Below are 22,815 nucleotides of genomic sequence, written 5' to 3' on the forward strand. Positions count from 1 at the left end.
ATTGACTTCAGTGAAATTGTGATCAGCAGCTTTGTATGAAAATACCACCTTGTGTTTATTCTTGTTTGTAGTCACCTTGGGGATAATGAGGAAGTAGGAGAGAAACAAATTATGGCATAATTAGTGTTTAAATTTGTTGAGGTTACTCATCACATACAGAGACAATAATCCAATTATTGCTATCCATGTGCCTTTGACTCAGCTCCAGTGTTGTCCACTCTACAAGTAGACAGTTCCCAGATAGTGCTGTAAAGCAACAGCCCTTTCATATCCCAGGGAGGAAGCTTTTAAGTCTTCTTCACTTACCTTTTGTAATAATGATATTGCCTTTTCGATATCAACACTTTCTGTACTCAGTGTACTTCAAGTATAGGATTACATATTTGTAATAATTCTAGTGCTTTTGTATTTTATGACTTTATTGTGCATGTACTGTTGGGATTGCTATGGTACAATGGTGCCACACACACACATGGGAACTGATTAGTCCTCAGGTGCATGGGTTTTAATACTGATTACAATCTGAAGTTAGGATGGGTGTCCATGTGTGCTAATAGTTCCCAGATGCCAAAACCAGTCTTCTTTCAGGAGGCTGACTTAGCTGGGGAACTTGAATTAAAAGAATAAATAAAAGAAATTAAAAAAATGCACATCTGATGCATGTTTATACATTCACAGGGATGATGCTGTAAAACAGTTTGAAGCTGCACATAATCATGAAATGCTGAGTAGATGCTACTATCAACTGGAAGATTTTGAGTCTTTAGAATCTCTTGTACGCTCATTGCCTGAAAACTCTTCCCTCTTACCAACCATTGCAGAGATGTTCACCAGTGTAGGAATGTCTCAACAAGCTGTTGCCGCATATATGAAGGTGAGATAATATTCAAGTGCTGTTGAGGCTCGGATGAAGATAATGTAAATTTATGGTTCAAAACCATAGTTTTAGAAGTTAGAGATCAAATTTATCATGGAGGCACACTATGACCTTCAGACAGTCACAGTCTTTACTGAGGTGGGAAGAAAATTGTTGTTGTGTATCATGTATGATGTAAAAGGCTGTTGAGATGAATGGAGAAAAGGAACTGAAGATCTCCTCCCATGAACTCTTGCCCTGACACTGAGATGAGGAATGACATACTGTCATGGCAATTATTGTTAAGGGGAATGTCAGTCTGATATGGAGATAGATCAACAGTGATAGAAAGTGAAGTCCTTATGTTTCATGTTTTTTTTCCAGTGCAATCGTATTAAGTCTGCTATTGATACTTGTGTGGCTCTGAATCAGTGGCATGAAGCTGTGGAACTTGCAAAGCAGCATAATGTGACGGAAATAAGTGCCCTCCTGGCTCGCTATGCTTCACATCTCTTGGAGAAAGGCAACCGTTTACAAGCCATTGAACTTTATCGCAAAGCAGACAAGCTTCTTGATGCTGCAAAATTATTATATCAGGTGAGTATATTGAGTAGTTGATATTTAAGAATCATAAGTATCCATTTTGACATCAGAGAAGAGATTGTCTATGACTAAAAAAAACTGAGAGACTTGGAAGGTGTCCAATCCCATAAGGGAAAATAGGGATCTTCAGTACTTGATGTTCTCTATCATTTTAAGCTAACATGTTCTCCATCATTTTAACCTAAAACAAAATGTGTTAATCTCCTATTAGTGATGCACTGTCCTCTGCATTTTAGTTTATTGTTTTCTCCTAGTTCATGATTCCCAGTAATCTTTGATTTATGTAAGAGCTGTATCCTTAAAAATATCCAAGCAAAATTATTTATATCAAGGTCAAGTTATTGCTTTACACTATATAAGGCATTTAAAGCCTTCACTTCAATTGGGTTTAGTACTTGGAAGTGAAGTAATCCTTCTGTGGGTTGACCTTAGGCCAGTGTGTCAGATTGACTGACTACACTTGTGCCATCATGCCTAGTGTTCTCTCTCTTTGCTATTTATTTGATAGTATGTGTACACATTACAGAATTTGCAGCATTGACACTAGTGATTCAGTTTGTTAGGAGCTAGGAATATAGTGCATTTCCTGACTCAAGTAAGTGTTTCCTGATTTGTAATTGTTTTTGATTTAGTAATTCTTTGCATTCTAGCAATTATATTTTCTTTTTTTTTTTATCACCATTGCTCACTATATTTCTGTCCCCATGTGAAGGAAATTCCCTCTTGATTCTTAAGAGTAAGATGCATTTTCCTATTCTGTTTTTTTAAATAGAAAAAGAAAATACATCTAAAAAGACACCATGGGCATATTTATATACATAGCATTTTATAAGTTCATTACAATAAACCTTGCCTAAGTTGGATTAATTAGGGGAAACACCAGTCTGAGATATAAAAAAAAACTGAGTTGTCATGGGAAAACTAGGTGCAGCCTTAGGAGCCATTGTGAAGACCAGCAAACACAGCAGGAGTCAGGCAGGAACAACAGTTGTGCATGACACAGCAGGACAAAGGCTGTACAGAGAGTGGGCAGTGTTTTCAGTGTCCATACTATTGTGAACACCAAATGGTTATGTATAATGCACTATATAGGGGAAAAAATTCAGATTCAATATTTAAATAATGTATCTAGTATTCAGTATTTAATATTTGAATATTTATACATCTTTTCTGGTTCCCATCTTGAAAATTTTTTTTCTTAAGCACTGACAGCATTGATTGCATCACAGCATCTCCCATACTTACCTCTTTCAATGGCACCATACACTTCACTGCAGTTTTTTCTGTTCTTGTAATTGTGTTTCAGTCAGTGGTTATTTTCTCCTGTTCCTTCATTTGGATGCTCTACAGTAGCATAGTGCATTAGATGCATATCCAATGTCTATCTGAGTCTCCAGCTTCCCACGTATATCTTGAGGAACAGTCTGAGAAACTATCAAGCCAAAATTACTTACATCAGGGTATCTATCCAAGCACACAAGTGTCCAACTTTCCCCATATATCTTGGGTGACAATTCGAGAGATCCAACACTCATCTGAGGGCACGAAAGTGTCTGTCTTATCTGATATCTGAGATATTTTTTTTTTGTTTTTTTTTGTTTATGTTTATGTAGGAAAGACACTGGCCAAGGGCAACAAAAATCTAATAAAAAAAAATGCCCACTGAAATGCCAGTCCCATAAAAGGGTCAAAGCAGTGGTCAAAAATTGATGAATAAGTGTCTTGAAACCTCCCTCTTGAAGGAATTCAAGTCATAGGAAGGTGGAAATACAGAAGCAGGCAGAGAGTTCCAGAGTTTACCAGAGAAAGATATGAGTGATTGAGAATACTGGTTAACTCTAGTGTTAGAGAGGTGGACAGAATAGGGGTGAGAGAAAGAAGAAAGTCTTGTGCAGCGAGGCCATGGAAGGAGGGGAGGCATGCAGTTAGCAAGATCAGAAGAGCAGATAGCATGAAAATAGCGGTAGAAGACAGCTAGATATGCAACATTGTGGCAGTGAGAGAGAGGCTGAAGACAGTCAGTTAGAGGAGAGGAGTTGATGAGATGAAAAGCTTTTGATTCCACCCTGTCTAGAAGAGCAGTATGAGTGGAACCCCCCCAGACATGTGAAGCATACTCCATACATGGACAGATAAGGCCCTTGTACAGAGTTAGCAGCTGGGGGGGGGGAGAAAAACTGGCAGAGATGTCTCAGAACACCTAACTTCATAGAAGCTGTTTTAGCTAGAGATGAGATGTGAAGTTTCCAGTTCAGATTATAAGTAAAGGACAGACCGAGGATGTTCAGTGTAGAAGAGGGGGACAGTTGAGTGTCATTGAAGAAGGGGGGATAGTTGTCTGGAAGGTTGTGTCGAGTTGATAGATGGAGGAATTGAGATTTTGAGGCATTGAACAATACCAAGTTTGCTCTGCCCCAATCAGAAATTTTAGAAAGATCAGAAGTCAGTCGTTCTGTGGCTTCCCTGTGTGATATGTTTACCTCCTGAAGGGTTGGACGTCTATGAAAAGACGTGGAAAAGTGCAGGGTGGTATCATCAGCATAGGAGTGGATAGGACAAGAAGTTTGGTTTAGAAGATCATTAATGAATAATAAGAAGAGAGTGGGTGACAGGACAGAACCCTGAGGAACACCACTGTTAATAGATTTAGGAGAAGAACAGTGACCGTCTACCACAGCAACAATAGAACAGTCAGAAAGGAAACTTGAGATGAAGTTACAGAGAGAAGGATAGAAACTGTAGGAGGGTAGTTTGGAAATCAAAGCTTTGTGCCAGACTCTATCAAAAGCTTTTGATATGTCCAAGGCAACAGCAAAAGTTTCACCAAAATCTCTAAAAGAGGATGACCAAGACTCAGTAAGGAAAGCCAGAAGATCACCAGTAGAGCAGCATTGATGGAACCCATACTGGCGATCAGACAGAAGGTTGTGAAGTGATAGATGTTTAAGAATCTTCCTGTTGAGGATAGATTGTAAAACTTTAGATAGGCAGGAAATTAAAGCAATAGGACGGTAGTTTGAGGGATTAGAACGGTCACCCTTTTTAGGAACAGGTTGAATGTAGGCAAACTTCCAACAAGAAGGAAAGGTAGATGTTGACAGACAGAGCTGAAAGAGTTTGACTAGGCAAGGTGCAAGCACGGAGGCACAGTTTCGGAGAACAATAGGAGGGACCCCATCAGGTCCATAAGCCTTCCGAGGGTTTAGGCCAGCGAGGGCATGGAAAACATCATTGTGAAGAATTTTAATAGGTGGCATGAAGTAGTCAGAGGGTGGAGGAGAGGGAGGAACAAGCCCAGAATCATCCAAGATAGAGTTTTTAGCAAAGGTTTGAGCAAACAGTTCAGCTTTAGAAATAGATGTGATAGCAGTGGTGCCATCTGGTTGAAATAGAGGAGGGAAAGAAGAAGAAGCAAAGTTATTGGAGATATTTTTGGCTAGATGCCAGAAATCATGAGGGGAGTTAGATCTTGAAAGGTTTTGACATTTTCTGTTAATGAATGAGTTTTTGGCTAGTTGGAGAACAGACTTGGCATGGTTCCGGGCAGAAATAAAAAGTGCATGAGATTCTGGTGATGGAAGGCTTAAGTACCTTTTGTGGGCCACCTCTCTATCATGTATAGCACGAGAACAAGCTGTGTTAAACCAAGGAATGTATGCCTCCATGCCAGACACTATCACCTCTGTTATGCGCTCAGCACACAAAGACGGGTCTCTGACACGGAAGCAGTAGTCATTCCAAGGAGAATCAGCAAAATACCTCCTCAGGTCCCCCCAACTAACAGAGGCAAAACGCCAGAGGCACCTTCGCTTAGGGGGATCCTGAGGAGGGATTGGAGTGATAGGACAAGATAAAGATATGAGATTGTGATCGGAGGAGCCCAACGGAGAAGAAAGGGTGACAGCATAAGCAGAAGGATTAGAGGTCAGGAAAAGGTCAAGAATATTGGGCGTATCTCCAATACGGTCAGGAATACGAGTAGGGTGTTGCACCAATTGCTCTAGGTCATGGAGGATAGCATAGTTGTAGGCTAGTTCACCAGGATGGTCAGTGAAGGGAGAGGAAAGCCAAACCTGGTGGTGAACATTGAAGTCTCCAAGAATGGAGATCTCTGGAAAAGGGAAGAGGGTCAGAATGTGATGCAGAATTTGGCTGCGACTTAGGCGGGGTTTAGTGTACATGCACTTAGTGTTGCCTAAGTTGTTTGTTGTTTATTGCAAATATTTATCAAGATTCATTTGTCATCACAAAGTTGGGAATTTCAGCATTTGCACCATTCATTACATGGTTATATTTTATTAATTACATAATAAAAATTGAATAAACAGTCAATAGCCAATCAATTAATCAATTTATTCTTTTATTCTTCTCTTCACAGATCACGTCATTTGTACCATCTGTGATTCCTTTTAAGATCATACTATACCGCTCATCTATGATGTCAAAAGAGAATTCTATCTGTAGTATTATCCCATTCATGCTTGTCATCCTGATCCTTTTACAAAGGGACCACATATGCATTTAGTCAACCATATTTCTCATGAGGCATTCACTGAGCAGTCATACTAACCACTCAGCAACAGTCACACCACTATTCATGCAAGCCTGCAGCATTGCTGGTTTTTCATCTTCATTGCCTTTTGCACATCCTTTTTTTTTTTTTATCAGTGATTGATTTACTTCTAATGATTGATTTACTTCTAATACTCCTTTCACCATTCATAGTGCTGTGATCTCAGGCACTCTATCTTTTGTATATTCAGCAGTCCCTCAAAATCCTTTACCTGTCTCTTCACCCACATATACTTGTCATTATCCTTCTATCTCCTTTATGTACTTTTCTTTCTCTAATGCCTTCTTTCACACCACTAACATTTTATTATTGACATAATTTTTACAACAAGTTGAATTTATATTGAATACAACTCTGTTTAAATGTTATATCCTCTGAAGACTCACCTAGTACCGTATAGCATCCCCCTATATCTTTTAAATAGGTTTAAATAAGAAAAATATATGTTGACAGTAATCATGCATTCTACTTACTCTTTTTCCTGAACTTACCTTAATACCTTCCATAGGGCTGGAAACATTTCAGAAAATGTGATGATAATGAGTGTGTATTTCTTACATACTCTGTTTTTTTTTTAAGATTGCAGAAGAGGAAGGCAAAAAGAAGGCACATCCTCTACGTGTAAAGAAAATTTATCTATTGGCTGCTCAGCTTGTTCAGGAACACAACCTGAAGATGAAGGAGACCATGAAGGAGGGTATGTGGAGATTTCTTTATGCAGTATTTGATGAAAAAAAAATTATGGCCTGCTATTTCACTAACACTGTTGCTGGAAATGGTGAAATGAGATACTAATTTTATGTAAGGGAGGGAAGGAAGTAAGTCTACTTCAGCCATATTGTCCCTGGTTGTCTCTTGTGACATGGGGCACTGCCATGTTTAGGAAAGAAGTAATGTAACCAAAAAGATATGTGTGCTAGACATAAATGGTCATATAATACTATTGTGAATGTAGTGGATCAGGAGTTATAAAGAGAAAAGAGGTGGTGTCACAAGGATGGGAGAAGGCAGGTATGTTGAAGGAAGGATATTAAAGTATATGAAGAAAACAAGCAGGATTCAGATAAAATGTCAGATTGAGTAGGGTCTTGGCAAAGGGTAGACAGGTGAGGGAAGGCACTAGTGAGTGCTGTTGCATAGCAGGGACATGATAGGATATGATGTACAGAGATGTGAACATTACAGGTTGTACAGAGAGGTGGTGGAGAATGTGACATTAAGTAGGAATGTGTGAGACGTGTGTGTCCAATATGGAGATAGGCAGGTGCAGTTTCCCAGTATCTGTTCTTAGGAAATGGATCTAGCCAGGGGGTTTAGGAAAGAAGCAGCAAAGACCTTTCAGGTTTTCAAAGAGATCATATATTGTTTTAAAATGTCATACAGTGTTTCCCATTCATCACAACATTTTTAGGAAGGAATTACAGTCAGCGACACTCTCAATTAGAACTCCTGCCGATGTGAGTGTCACATTGCACAAACTGGCAACTTACACCTCCTTGGTCTGAAAAAAAATATATGCCAGGAGAAAATAACTATGTGGCAATTTAGTTTAGTCCCTCATATGTTTTTGAAAGCATAGAATAATGGATTCAGTGTTTGACATGTTGACACAAGGGAAAGTTATTTTTTGTGACCACTCCTTGCTTTGGCTCACAAAGCAGCTGTGTTTGTTTTAAACAAAGTGTTCTATTAAGGTGATGTGTGATGCCTGGAAAATATGCAGGCCACAATTACATAGTGTGAATGTTAGAGTTTCACTGAAATGGTGAAATGAATAGAAAGTACACCATATAACTATTGCTAGTGAAAAGACTGAGTGCGTTGGTGAAGAAATGGAGTGATGAGGGACACCAGGATGTGCCTCACCACAAAGATAGTGGTGGGGTGCCCCAGAAAGTTTGTTTTTATAGTTGTTTTGCTGTAAGCTGAGGATATACCTTTATTTTGTCTCTTGGTACCATACAAGATATTGTCAAACATTTTTGGGTGGCTCACCACTATATTTGTGGTGAGGCACATCCTGGTGTCCCTTATTGCTCCATTTCTTCACCAACACATTCACAGAGTCTTTTCCCTCATAATAGTTATGTGGTGTATTTTTCAATTTGTTTCACCCGTCTAGTGAAACTCTAACATCAGTATTATGTAATTGTGGTCTTTATATTTTCCAGGCATCACACATCACCTCAGTAGAACACCTCGTTTTAAACAAACACCCATTTTCTTAGCCAAAGCAAGGAGCAGTCACAAAAGATAACTTATGTCAATATGTCAAACACTAAATCCATTATTACTCTGTGCTTTCAACAACATATCAGGGACTAACCTAAGTTGCCATGTAGTTATTTTTCCCTTTTTCAGACTGAGGAGGAGTGAGTTGCCAGTTTGTGCAGTGTGACGCTCACGTCGGCTGGAATTCTTATTGCGAGTGTCGTTGACCGTACATCTATCCATTCTTTCTTCCCACTAAATATATTCCATATCATGATCCTATTTCTTTATGATCTTTTGGGGGGATCTTGAGTGGAATCTGCAGAATTTAGGTGGTTTCCCAGCACATGTTTTTTGTGTTTTAAGGCCCATGAATGTACATTCACCATCAGAAAAATCAAGGCAGCTTTCATTGAAATCGCTGTGATAATGTGGTGCCTAGGAGTTCTGCATTTTCCATGCAAAGCAGTGCAATTTTTCTAGCTTGTGATATTTGACATCTCAACACAGAATTTTTCATTGGTTCAGTAGCTAGTAAGGGCTTGAGAGCTTTCCTGGAGGCCATCAGGGAAGTGTGCATGAGGGTTGCTCCATTGCCAAGTACCCAGGATAACAGAGCTATCTTGTGATAATATTTTATTAAACTTGCAAACTTCTACAAGGAAAGAAAACCTTTATCCTATCAAGGATTTTTGTATTTATGGAGGACACAGCACATCATTATGTGAATACTAGCAGAATTATCTGGCGTTGCCTGGGTAAAATTTGGCTCTCCAAAGCATGGTTTATCACCCTAAGTCAATTGTTTGTTCGGCAAAAATTATTAACTATCTCTTGAAGTTAAATGTATGTTATGCTTGCTTCTGTTTGCAATTCATAATATTGGTGAATTGATGAATTCTACTTGAAAGATGAATTCGTTGGAGACCTCTATATCACAGAAAATTCAACAATATACTGAAGGAATCAGTTGGTTGATGGGATTCAACTCAAGCTGACAATGAATGCTCCATTTATACCTTTCTCCACCATCAAAAATCCAAGCTAACAGTGAATGCTTGGTGCCACCATCAGCAATGGGTTACAGTATACCTAGTGCCACCATCAAGAATTCATTTACAGTGACAGATTTGCCTGAATAATATAATGGTTTTGGGTTGGAAATAGTTAAGACATAGCTATTGTCACTCTCCGGATCAAGGGAGACCCCCATACTAAATTTCATCATAATCAATTCAGTGGTTTTTCCTTGAAAAGCAGACACACCCACATACAGACAGACAGACTGACAGTGTGTTTTATTGTATAAGATTGTCTCCTGGTAGTGGATGTCTCCAAGACGTGATTCCTACTTATAAAAAAATATCTCTAGCTACATGACTACTATAGTCATAGATAATCTTTTGTAATGAAAAATGTTCATGAATTCTCAATTGTCAGTGCTGTTGCTCAAGAACTTCGTCATAGTTTGAAAATGTTGCAGTTCATACTATTCAGAAAAAAGCTTCAAAAAGATTTACAGCTGCCAGATACATTACTGCTAGGAAATTGCTTCTCACTGATGCCATGAGAAAGAAGAGGCTTGCATTTTTCAAATTAGGCACCATAGCAGTAAGATAAAGCATTGTAATCAGAAGAAAACAATTGTGAATGATTTCCTAACTATATTTGGAAAGATTACCATTCCATATTTCTGGATGCTGAGGGTTAAATTGACTCCTTGCACCCTTGATGCCCTTCTGAAAAGACTTGTGGCCCTCACTACCTACTTAGCTGGTGAGAAGGTCTGCACTGAGATGTCAGATACCTTAAGCTAGAAAAAAATATACTGCTCTACATATGAAATGCAAAATTCAGAGGCATTGTACCATGGTAATTTTATGGGAAGGTGTTTTGGCTATATTGTCATTGCTTTATATGACTGTCTTCAGTTCATGAAGCTAGTAGTGTACTAGCTTCATACTTCTTGCAAAATACAATTACTTTTTCTTGTATAATGAGATTTGAGTTTTTTTCAGCTATTCATGATGACATCTTTAAATTCTTTTCAAGTCAATGTTGTAATGCTTTTCCTTAAAAAAAAAATAAAAAAATAAATAAATAATAATAATAATAAATTAGGGTTCTTGGATTTGTTTTTTTGGCAGGTAGACTTGGACTTGACATTCTTTCTCTTCCTAGAATAGTGTCCAACTTCTTGTGTTGGATCTTCTGCTATATGCTTCCATGATATATGCTTAAATGATTGTGTCCACTCCTTGATTTGGTTCTGTTATGAAGTACAAAGGAATGACAATTATCAGGATATCTAGTCTGTAGAATTTTATAAAGGAGAAAGTTTATCTAAAATATCATGAAAATTCAAATTTGGCATCATGTGCAGTACTTTCAGCATCATTAGTTAGAGGAATTTTATTTGTCATACAACCCTCTCAACAAGAATTGCATGACTCATACATTATGGAGTGCATAACCTGAGCTTTTATAATATCTGATCTGGCTATAAAGAACATGATTAGCTTAGTAAGTAAATGACTCAAAACTTTTTTTTTCCTCCACTCTATAAGATGCAACTTTTTTTCTACCTACTATCTATAAGATGCAACTTTCCTGACTACATCACTTTCATAGCTTTCAGATGACCTCTATCAGCCATTTATTATTTTCATTTATATTCCATAAAGCTCACTTTAGTTCGTTCACCTTCCTGATATGTGAACCTCAGATGATATCTATATAGATATCTCATATATTTAAATTACTAGACTATTTTTTAAATCTATTGGCTCATCATCTTTTCATGTGAAAAGTTCAGTTTAAATTGTGTGTGTGTGTGTGTGTGTGTGTGTGTGTGTGTGTGTGTGTGTGTGAGAGAGAGAGAGAGAGAGAGAGAGAGAGAGAGAGAGAGAGAGAGAGAGAGAGAGAGAGAGAGAGAGAGAGAGAGAGAGAGAGAGAGGGGGGGGAGCAGAGGAAGACCAGGAATGTGCTGTGCCTCAATAGCCAAGTGGAGCTGGTCATCATCTGCTGTAGACATCACACTGAATGGAGTCTTAAGAATGAAATGTTAGAGGGTTAGACTAAAATGAGAGATGAAAAGTTAGACTATGTAGACTATGCTTATATCACAATTTTATGCTATGTTACAATTTGTCTCCCTTCAGACAGTATGTCTCACATACTCATATATAAGCTGTTTTTAGTAGCTATGGTTATGTGCTTGCAGGTGGAAGTCGGAGTGCAGCCTTGATGGGCCTGTTTGATGATGGACCAGGACTCACAGGAGATATAGACAAAGCAGGTTCCTACAACAGTATGTTGGACAGTCCTTGGAAAGGAGCAGAAGCTTTTCATTTTTTTCTCCTAGCTCAGCGACAACTTTATGAAGGTATGTAGACATTCCACTAAGAATCCTGTTATGTCTGTGTGATGCTGAAATGTTAAGAATGTGAGGTGAAGTTTAATAATTTTCATTGTCTCACTAATTGTAGCACTATACCTAAGATACTGCTATTTATATATCTGTCTTCATCTTGCTGTGGTGGTGCCACACCACTGCACCACCAGATGTGAGAGCAAAAAACACACTCACACAGTTCTAGATGCTTTGGCACTGCACTGCAGCATCACACTGGATGTGAGAACAAAACACACACACACACACACACACACACACACACACACACACACACACACACACACACACACACACACACACACACACACACACACACACACAGCTCTAAATGTCAGTGCCACATTCTACATCACTCCAGATGTGAGGGCAAAACACATATTTACACAATTTTAGATATGGCAGTGCCACAGTGTCACCAGATGTGAGAACAAAAGACACGCTCGGCTCACAACCAAGAAGGCCTGTGTTCGAATTCCGGGTGCGGCGAGGCAAATGGGCAAGCCTCTTAGTGTGTAGCCCCTGTTCACCTAGCAGCAAGTAGGTATGGGATGTAACATGAGGGGTTGTGACCTTACTGTCTTGGTGTGTGGTGTGTCAGGGGTCTCAGTACTACCCAAAGATCGGTCACTTTGAGCTCTGAGCTCTTTCCATAGGGGAATGGCTGGCTGTATGACCAGCAGATGACTGTAGGTGAATCACACACACACACAGAGTGTGGCACACACACGGTGGTGGCGGAGCTGACAGGATGTGTTTCCTAGTGCTCAGCATATAGAAGGAAAGAAAAACACAAATCGTTCATGGTGGAACAAGATATGTTATGAAGGCACAGGAATACTTAGGTGGTAAATAGGGAGGGGAGAAACAGTACATGAGTATAATTATCCCATCTCTAGGAAAGTTTGGTTTAGTTTGTTTACACTCTGGACAAACATGGGGGAGGGAGGCAGCCTGAAAGAAAGGGGGTCCTTTGAAGATTTTACTGGTGAAGAAAGAGAACTGAATTATAGACTGCAGTGTAGAAAAATTTTTTATATGGAAGAAATGATGGACAAGTTATTGGAGAGAATAAAGACATTGGAGGCACACCAGAAGGAGACAGGTGAGGAATTGGTGATTATTACAGCAAAGTTGATAGAGATGGAAGTTAAAAATGGGGAGTTAAAGGTAGAAAATGACTGTTTAAAGAAAAAAATAAAGGAAAAATAGAAACTGTTTAAAAAGGAAATGAGGAAATGAAGGTAAGTGTAAAGGATGTGGAAATGAGGCAAAATAAGTGGTTAAATGAACTTAAATTTGGAGAAAAATCACTAAAGAAAATAATAGAACAACAAGAAAATGAGAAACAAAACCTCAGACAGAAAGTGGTAAATGTTATAAAAGAAGAGAAAAAGTTAGTGAGAGATACTGTAGAAAAATATAAACAAGTAATTGTATTTGGTTTAAAGGAAGAGAAAATAGTGAGCAGAATTCAAAGAGAGGAAAAGGAAAAGAACCTGTTGAATAAGTTACTGAAGAAAGTGACGGATGAAGACAGTCAGGTAGTAAAGCAAGGGGAAAAGTTCCATAGAATTGGGAAATATGAAAAAGAAAAAATGAGACCCATAAGAATAAGGTTTGCAACACAGCTACAAGCAGAAGAGGTAATTAATGGGTCTTGGAGGTTGTCTGGAGATGAAGAATATGAGAATGTATGGATAAACAAGGATATGGATGAGACTGAAAGGTTAAAGCAAAAGAAGCTAGTAAGTGAGGCTAAACAAAAAAAATGAACAACAAATGGAGGTGAAGAAGTTTTCTGGAGAGCAAGAGATATGAGAATAAGGAAATGGTACATCAAACAGTAAATAAGGTATGTTATACTAATGTAAATGGATTAATGTCAACTAAAGTGGAATTAAATGAGTTGTAAAGCAGAACTGCACCACATGTTGTATTATGTGAGACAAAATTGAAAAATGAGTGGGGAACTCTTGACATTGGTGATGATAAATATGATTTATGGATGAGAAATAGGAGTGACAAGGGAGGAAGTGGAGTGATCATTCTGACTAAAAAATGTGTTAAAGTAGGAAAGGTAATAAAAAGTGAAGACAAGTCTGAAATTCTATAAGTGATGGTCAGAAGTGGAAATGGAAGGATAATGAATTATGTAGGAGTGTATGTGCCACCTATGACCAATGGTTGGTGAAAAGAAGAGCATGAAGAGATGTTGGTAGATGTGTTGGTAGATGTCTTGAAAAGATAGAGATGGAATGTAGTGATATAGTTATTGTTGGTGATTTTAACTGTAAGGAGATAAATTGGGAGACATTGACAACTACTGGAAGTGAGAACTCATGGAGTAATAGACTATTAAACTGGGTGGTGGAAAACTTGATTACTCATTGGGTTGATTGTGATATGAGATATAGTGGAAGAGATAAACCATCAAGACTTGATTTAGTCTTTACTAAAAATTATTGAAATTATTGAAACTGTACACTATGATAGCCCTTTAGGTAAAAGTGATCTTGTGTTGATAGAATTTAATTTGAAAAATGAAAATGTAATAATTGATGAAAATCATAAGGTGAAAAGATTTAAATATAGTAAAGCTGAATTTGAAAAATTAAGAAAGTACTTTGTTGTTGTGGAATGGAAAGACTTTCAAGATGCAGAAGATGTTTGGGAAAAATGGGATGAATTTATAAGAATATACAATTCTTCTGTGGAGATATTTGTACCTAGAGGAAGAGCAAGATGTAGAAAGGGTAAAGAATGGTTCAATACGAAATGCAAAGAGGCTAGAAATTGCTTGGAATAGATGGAAGAAGAGGAAAATTGAGAGCAGATGAGAGTAATATAATGATGTTAGAAACAAGTACATTGAGATAATAAGAATGGGGAAAAGAAACTATGAAAGAGATATAATAGATAAGTGTATAAGTGAACCCAAACTATTTTTTAGACATATTAATGGGAAGATGAAGAAGAAGGAAGGTGTATCAAGATTGAAAGTTGAAGGAAAAATCTAAGAGGATGCACAGGAGGACATGGCAGAGGTTATGAACAATAGTTTTTGATTGGTATTTACTGTGGAAGGGGAGTTTCATGCTGGAAGGGATGAGTTGGTGAGGAATATACTTAAGATGATGGAAGAACTTGATGTAAATAAAGCATCTGGTCCAGATAGAGTATCAAACTGGATATTGAAGGAATGTAGAGAACAACTGGCTGATAAAATTCACAGTCTAGCGGTGACATCACTATCACAGGGAAGAGTATCAGAAGATTGGAAAAGAGCAAAATGTCACACCAATACTCAAAGGAGGAAATAAGGAAAACCCACTAAATTATAGACCAGTGTCCTTGACTAGTGTTGTAGGAAAACTTAGTGAAAGAATAATATAGGAAAGATGGATGGAACACTTGGAAAGAGATAAAGTTTTAGTAAATTGCCAATCTGGATTTAGGAGGGGAAGATCATGCTCCATGAACTTATTGTCCTTTTATTCAAGGGTAGTTGATATTATGTAGGAGAGAGACGGATGGATGGATGGTGTCTACTTAGATTTGAAGAAAGCATTTGACAAATTACCACACCAAAGATTGCTATGGAAGATCATAAAAATTATGGAAAAATTGGAGGAAGACTGCTGGAGTCAATGGAGGATTATCTGGATGATAGAGAAATGAGAACTGTAATGCAAGACCAAAATTCATCTTGGCTGAAAGTAACTAGTGGTGTCCCACAGGAGTCAGTGTTGGGACTGATAATGTTTGTAATACATGTAAATGACATAAATGAAGAAATAAATAGTTATATGAACTTATTTGTGGTTAATGCTAAGCTGATGAGAAGGGTAGAAAATGTAAATGACTGTATGGTACTGCAAGATGATTTAAATAAGATAAATAGATGGAGTAAATCTTGGCAAATGGAATTCAATTTAAGTAAATGTAAAGTAATGGAGTTTGATAAGAGTAAGAAAAGAATACAATATCATTATGAGATGGATGGTGTGAAATTAAAAAAGTCAAAAGAAGAAATAGATTTGGGAGTAACAGTTACTGAAAATTTGATTGCGGACACATTGATAAAATTACTGGAGAGATGATGAATTTGTTAAAAAGAGAAGGAATGGCATTCTCATATTTGGATGAAGGAATAATAAAGTTGTTAATTTCCATGATAAGACCAAGATTGGAATATGTGGCAGTGGTATGGTCTCCTCATACAAAGAGGAATATTGTAAAATTAAAAAGAGCACATACAGCAGTCATTAAGATGGTTCCAGAGTTGAGTAAGTCAAAAAATGTTGGAAATTCCTACCCTTGAAAATTGGAGAGAGAGAGAGAGAGAGAGAGAGAGAGAGAGAGAGAGAGAGAGAGAGAGAGAGAGAGAGAGAGAGAGAGAGAGAGAGAGAGAGAGAGATTTAATAAAAATCTATAGAATGATAAATGGGACGGAAAATGTGGACAAAAAATGTTTTATAAATTTAGAGAGAGTACAAGGGGACACAGTAAGAAGTTGCTGTAGAAAAGACATCAAGAAGTATAGTTTTCCTTATAGAAATGTGAACAAATTGAATGAACTCAGTGAAGACATTGTCAATGCCGCAACTGTCTATGTCTTTAAGACCAAACTGGATAGCTATAGAGGCAGGATACTATGAGATTACTCCCCTCCCATAAACCACAACTAGGTAAATACACACACACACAGAAATAAGGAAAATAGAAAGGATCCAATGAGCTGCAACCAAATTGGTACCAAGTTTGAGAGATTTAACCTATGAAGAAAGATTAAGGAGATTGAATCTTCTATCATTACAAGAGAGAAGAGAAAGAGGAGACCTGATTGCTATATACAGAGCTTTAAGGGATAAGGATCAAGTTGACAAGGAAAACTTATTTGTGTGGGACTCAAGAGATACAAGAGGACATGGAGTGAAATTGAAGAAAACAGCAAATAGAAGAGATGCAAAGAAATATGGTTTCCCAAATAGAAGCATAGAAATATGGAACAACTTAAATGAAACAGTGGTACAAGCAACAAATATTCGTGAATTTAAAGTTAAGCTGCATGCTTATAGATATGGAGACAGGACAGCATGAGCATAGCTCTTTTCCTGTAAAACACAACTGGGGAAATACACACACACACACACACACACACACACACACACACACACACACACACACACACACACACACACACACACACACACACACACACACACACACACACACACTCAAATCAAAAGAAATCAGAAGAAGAAATGGATTTGGGAGTAACAATTATTGAAAATTTGACTCTGGACAGACACATTGATAAAATTACTGCAGAGATGATGAATTTGTTAAAAAGAGTAAGAATGGCATTCTCATATTTGGATGAAGGAATGATAAAAAAAAGTTGTTGATTTCCATGATAAGACCAAGATTGGAATATACGGCAGTGGTGTGGTCTCCTCATACAAGGAAGAATATTATAAAGTTGGAAAAACTACAAAGAGCCATCACTAAGATAGTTCTGGAGTTGAGTAATTGGACCTATGAAGAGAGATTAAGAACATTGGAAATTCCTACCCTTGAAAATAGGAGAGAGAGAGAGAGGAGATTTAATAAACATCTATAGAATGATAAATGGTATGGAAAATGTGGACAAAGAATGTTTTATAAATTTAGACACACAGAGTACAAGGGGACACAGTAAGAAATTGAAGAAAGTTAACTGTAGAAGAGACATCAAGAAATATAGTTTTCCTCATGGAAGTGTGAACAGATGGAATGGACTCAGTGAAGATATTGTGAATGCCGAAACTGTCCATGCTTTTAAGACTGGATAGATACTATGTGATTACTCCCCTCCCATAAACCACAACTAGGTAAATACAACTAGGTGAATACACACACACACACACACACACACACACACACACACACACACACACACACACACACACACACACACACACATGAGAAGTAGGAGATACCAGTTACACACAAGGACACAGCAAAAAAAATTAAGAAAAGGAAGATGCTTCAGTAGCATGAAGAAATAAAGTTTCTCACAGAGAAATATGTAGGTTCAGAACAGGCTAAGTGAGGATGTACTATCAGCAATGAGTGTGCAAAACTTTAAGGAAAAACTGGACAAGTGTAGATATGGATATGGGACCACACAAGCGTAGCTCAGGCCCTGTAAATTATAACTAGGTAAATAAGCACACACACACACATACACACACACACACACACACTCTGGACTGGAGTAAGAAATGACAGAATTCATTGTGAAAAAATGTCGTGTAATGGAAATGGGGAAAAAGTGAAAAGAGACCAAAATGGACATATAAAATGTGAAATTAAGTAATAATAAAAGTACAAGAAAAGAAAGATCTGGGAGTGATAATACAGGATAGTCAACAGTTGGAGAAGCATGTAGAAAAGATATTCAGAGATACATATAGAAGGGTGAGAAATATTGGAACAGCATTCTACTGCATGGATAAAGATATGGTGAGAAAGATAATTACCACTATGATTAGACCAAAGCTGGAATATGCTGAATCAGTGTGGTCTCCCCACAAGAAGAAACATGTCAAAAAACTAGAAAGGATGCAAAGCACAAAGATGGTTCCATGACTGGAAGAATTAACATATGAAGACAGGTTAAAGGAAATGAATCTGCCAACATTGGAACAAAGAAAAGAAAGGTGAGATTTAATACTGATATATAAATTGTGGAATGGTGTGGAAGAAATTGATAATGAGAAACTACTGCTAAGAGAAGTAAAAAATACCAGATACACATGAGGCCACAACAAAAAACTAAGAAAAGGAAGATGCTTGAATAACATAAAGAAACATTGTTACCTACAGAAAAATACAGAAGTTTGGAACAAGCTAAGTGAGGTTGTAGTGTCGGCAACGAGTGTGCACAACTTTAAGGAAAAACTAGACAAGTGTAGATATGGAGATGGGACCACATGAGCGTAGTTCAGGCCCTGTAAATTACAACTAGGTACATACAACTAGGTAAATACACACACACACACACACACACACACACACACACACACACACACACACACACACACACACACACACACACACACACACACACACACACACATGGGACATGGGAGGGACATGGACAATGGCATACACTAATGTGGATGGTTTAGTTTCAGTGATGGATGAAGTGAATGAATTTATAAAAGCAAATGAACCAGACATCATGGCAATGGTAGAAACTAAACTAACAGATTCAGAGACACCAAATTTAGGAGGAGGAAAGTACAATATGTGGATAAGAAACAGATGTGGAAAAGGAGGAGGCGGAGTGATGATGCTTGTTAAAAAGGGTATCAGGGTGGAGAGTGTGGAAAAGCCAGAAGATTTGGTGGAAGACCTAAACTTACAACTAATAAATGGAAGAAGAGGAATATGATATGTCACAGTGGTGTGTCCCACCAAAAACAAAGACCTGGAATAGACAAGAGCATGAACAGTTGCTGAGTAAGACAAAAGAATGGCTTGTAAAGAAAATTAAAGAAAACAACAAAATTGTTATAATGGGAGATTTTAATTGTAAAGAGATAAATTGGGAGGAGTGGAACACAAGAGGAGGAGAAGACTCATGGGGAGATAAGGTTCTGAAACTGGCATTGAACAATATTATGACACAGTGGGTTGAGGAAAACACTAGATATAGAGGAGGAGAGGAGCCATTAAGACTTGATTTGGTATTATCAAAAGAAACAGATATTATAGAAGACATGAACTATAGTTGTCCACTAGGAAAAAAGTGACCATGTCATGATAAGGTTTTGTATTAAAGAAAAAAGAGAGGAAAGTAGATGCGAAGATTATAAAAGTGAAAGGTTTAATTATGGTAAGTCAAATTTTGAACAAATGAGGAGATACTTTGGTGAAGCAGACTGGAGTACACTTATCACAGTAAGTAATGTGCAAAAGAAGTGGGAAGCTTTCATCAATATTTATGAAGAGGAAGTGAAAAGATATGTACCGAAAGTAGAGACAAAGAGAAGATATAACAATGACTGGTTTAATAGAAGATGTGAAATAGCTAAGGAGGAGAGAGAAATGGCATGGAATAGATGGTGGAGGAAAAATACGCAGGAGCTATGCCAAAACTACACAATTACAAGAAATTAATATGTAAGGGTTATTAGAGAAGAAAGGAAAAATTATGAGAAAAATGTTATGGACAAATGCAAAGAGGAACCAAAACTATTCTTCAGATATGTGAACAGCAAGATGAAAAATAGAGAAGGAATAAGCAGATTGAAGGTGAATGGCCAAATGTGTGAGGATCCGGCTGAATTGGCAGAGAAAATGAACAGGAGTTTTCAATCAGTATTCACAAAAGAGAAATCATTTGTGTGGCAGAGTGTGATGAGTGAGGAAATGGGTCTGGGGGAAATCCAAGTGACTGAAGAGGATGTCCAGAAACAGATGGAGGGACTAGATGTTAGGAAGGCCCCTGGACCTGATGGTGTGTCAGGATGGATACTAAAAGAGTCCAATCAGCAGTTGACATGAGTAATACATAATATTATTGAGAGCTCCCTAATTGAAAGTAGAGTCCCAATTGAATGGAAGAGAGCCAACATAGTGCCAATCTACAAAGGTGGTAGTAAAGAGGAGCCCCTTAAACTATAGACCTGTGTCTCTAACAAGTGTGGTGTGCAAAATGTGTGAAAGATTGGTGAAGGATAAATGGATGCAGTACCTAGAAGGAAATGAAGTGATATTAAAGCAACAATTTGGATTTAGGAGAGGGAGATTGTGTGTTACAAACTTACTGAATTTTTATTCTAGAGTGGTGGATATAATGCAAGAAAGTGATGGATGGGCTGATTGTGTTTATTTAGACCTGAAAAAGGCCTTCGATAAAGTGCCACACAGGAAATTGTTGTGGAAGTTGAAGCATAATGGTGGGCTAAGGGGGGGGGGACCTGCTGAGATGGATGGAAAATTTCTTGACAAACAGAGAAATAAAAACGGTGGTAAAAGATAAAAAATCATCATAGAGGGAAGTCATAAGTTGAGTACCCCAAGGCTCAGTACTTGCACCAGTCATGTTTGCAGTTTATATAAATGATATGATGGAGAGTGTGAACAGCTACATGAGCCTTTATGCGGATGATGCAAAGTTGCTGAAGAAAGTTGAGAGTGCAGAGGATTGTGGAACGTTACAAGAAGACCTTAACAAGATATCAGAGTGAAGTTGTAGATGGGAAATGGAATTTAATTTAAAGAAGTGTAAAGTAATAGAATTTGGAAGAAGTACAAGAAGAGTAAAAGGAAATTATGTGTTGAATGGTGTAAGGTTGAGTGGAGCAGAAGAGGAAAAAGATCTTGGTGTTACAGTGACTGGGAACCTGATCCTGGAGAGACACATTAGCAAAATTACAGGAGAAACCTATAATTTGTTGAGAAGAATAAGGCAGGCCTTTGCATATATGGATGAAGAGATGGTCAGGAAGATGATTGTATCACTGATAAGACCTAGACTAGACTATGCAGCAGTAGTGTGGTCGCCATACAAGAAAAAGGATATAAGGAAGTTGGAGAGAGTTCAGAGAGCAGCAATGAAGATGGTACCAAGTATAAGGGACTTGTCATATGAAGAGAGACTGGCAAGGATACATCTACCAACATTGGAAAAGAGGAGAGAAAGGGGAGACTTGATTGTGATATATAAAGCATATGAGGGAGTAGAGGAGGTGGACCGGAGCGACTTAATGGTCTGGGATACACGGGACACTAGAGGACATGGAAAGAGGCTGAAGAGGAGTGTTTGTAGAAGAGATGTCAAAAAGTATAGTTTCCCATATAAAAGTATTGATGTATGGAACAGTCTGGATGAGGAGATAGTAAATGCAGCAAGTATACATGGATTCAAGGCTAAGTTGGATATTAAAAGATATAGAGATGGGACAGCATGAGCATAGCTCTTTTCCCATAAAGCACAACTAGGTAAATACACAGTTTTGATGTGGCAAAGCTGGATTGCTTTGTCATTCCAGATGTGAGGACAAAACACACACACACTCACACAGTTCTAGATGTGGCAGTGCTATAACACTGCACTGCTGTGTCACACTGAATGTGAGTACAAAACATTTACACACATGCACACAGTTCTAGTTGTGCTAGTGCCACACCACTGCATTGCAGCATCATGCTCTATGTGAGAACAAAATATACACACTCATACAGTTCTAGGCCATGCATCTGGAATAGATAAGTGTTTTTCAGTGTTTTCAATACTCTGAGTTTTGCAGTCCTCAAGTTTAGCAAGATGGAAACTCGAGATGGTTCTGAAACTACTACTAACCAGTTTTGGCTGAGGCTAGTTTTTTCTATTTCAAATTAAGCTTATAGCATATGAAATATACACACATTACCACCTGCTGAAGCATCAAAATTCTGAGCAATTAGGGTTCACCCCTGGTAAGTCAGCAACAGTGTTTCATGTCCTAGTGGAATGCAGATGCAAGTTTCAGGAATGGTTGCTTGCATCCTGTGTTGATCTCAATAAGGTGTTCATTTCATTGCATTGTGAGCTAAACTTGGATCATTTGCAACTCCATGGGATTCCTACAAGAACTGTTGATCAGTTGAATGGCTTATACTCCAGGACCAAGAGTACTGTTAAGTGAAAGGGATGGGATGATACAGCCCCATTCCCATGAATGCAGAGGTGAGGCAGAGATGTGTCCTAGCCTCATTACTTTGCAATACTTGTATGGACTAGGTACTGGGCTAGGTACTGGGCTGAGTTATAGATCAAGGTCATTGTAGAGCATTACTATAAATACTAAAATGATTGATCTTGTTTTTGTCAGTGTTGGAGCAATTTTTGTGGAGTTGTTGGAGGTTCTGATGATGGCTTTCAAGGCACTGCACAAGGAAACTAAGATTCAGATCTTCCTTTTGCTTGTGATCCCTGCCTTACTCTATGGATGTGAGACAGACACTAAATATTGACTTGAAGTGGCATCTTTGCAGAACTGTGTGGTGTCACAATAAGACTTTGTGTCAAATCAGTGATTTCTCTGTGAGACTGGATTGAGATCTATTATTGGCATAGTCCAGCTATATGGGCTTGTGGCATGTTACTTGGAACCAAGGTAA

The 22,815-nt window shown here is 38.0% G+C and overlaps 1 protein-coding gene across 2 annotated transcripts in view; it reads left to right on the forward strand.

The window, feature by feature from the left end:
- The window catches only part of LOC135106785 (WD repeat-containing protein 35-like), a 106,557-nt gene that overhangs the window by 65,497 nt on the left and 18,245 nt on the right, over nt 1-22,815 (forward strand). For both annotated transcript variants that reach the window (XM_064016092.1, XM_064016091.1), the window contains exons 19-22: nt 679-874; nt 1,241-1,453; nt 6,612-6,729; nt 11,467-11,628. In XM_064016092.1, the coding sequence (XP_063872162.1) occupies nt 679-874; nt 1,241-1,453; nt 6,612-6,729; nt 11,467-11,628 (689 nt within the window). The remainder of the gene's footprint in view (nt 1-678; nt 875-1,240; nt 1,454-6,611; nt 6,730-11,466; nt 11,629-22,815) is intronic.

The sequence above is a fragment of the Scylla paramamosain genome, chromosome 14 (assembly GCF_035594125.1).
Source record: "Scylla paramamosain isolate STU-SP2022 chromosome 14, ASM3559412v1, whole genome shotgun sequence".
NCBI classification, from domain to species: domain Eukaryota; kingdom Metazoa; phylum Arthropoda; class Malacostraca; order Decapoda; family Portunidae; genus Scylla; species Scylla paramamosain.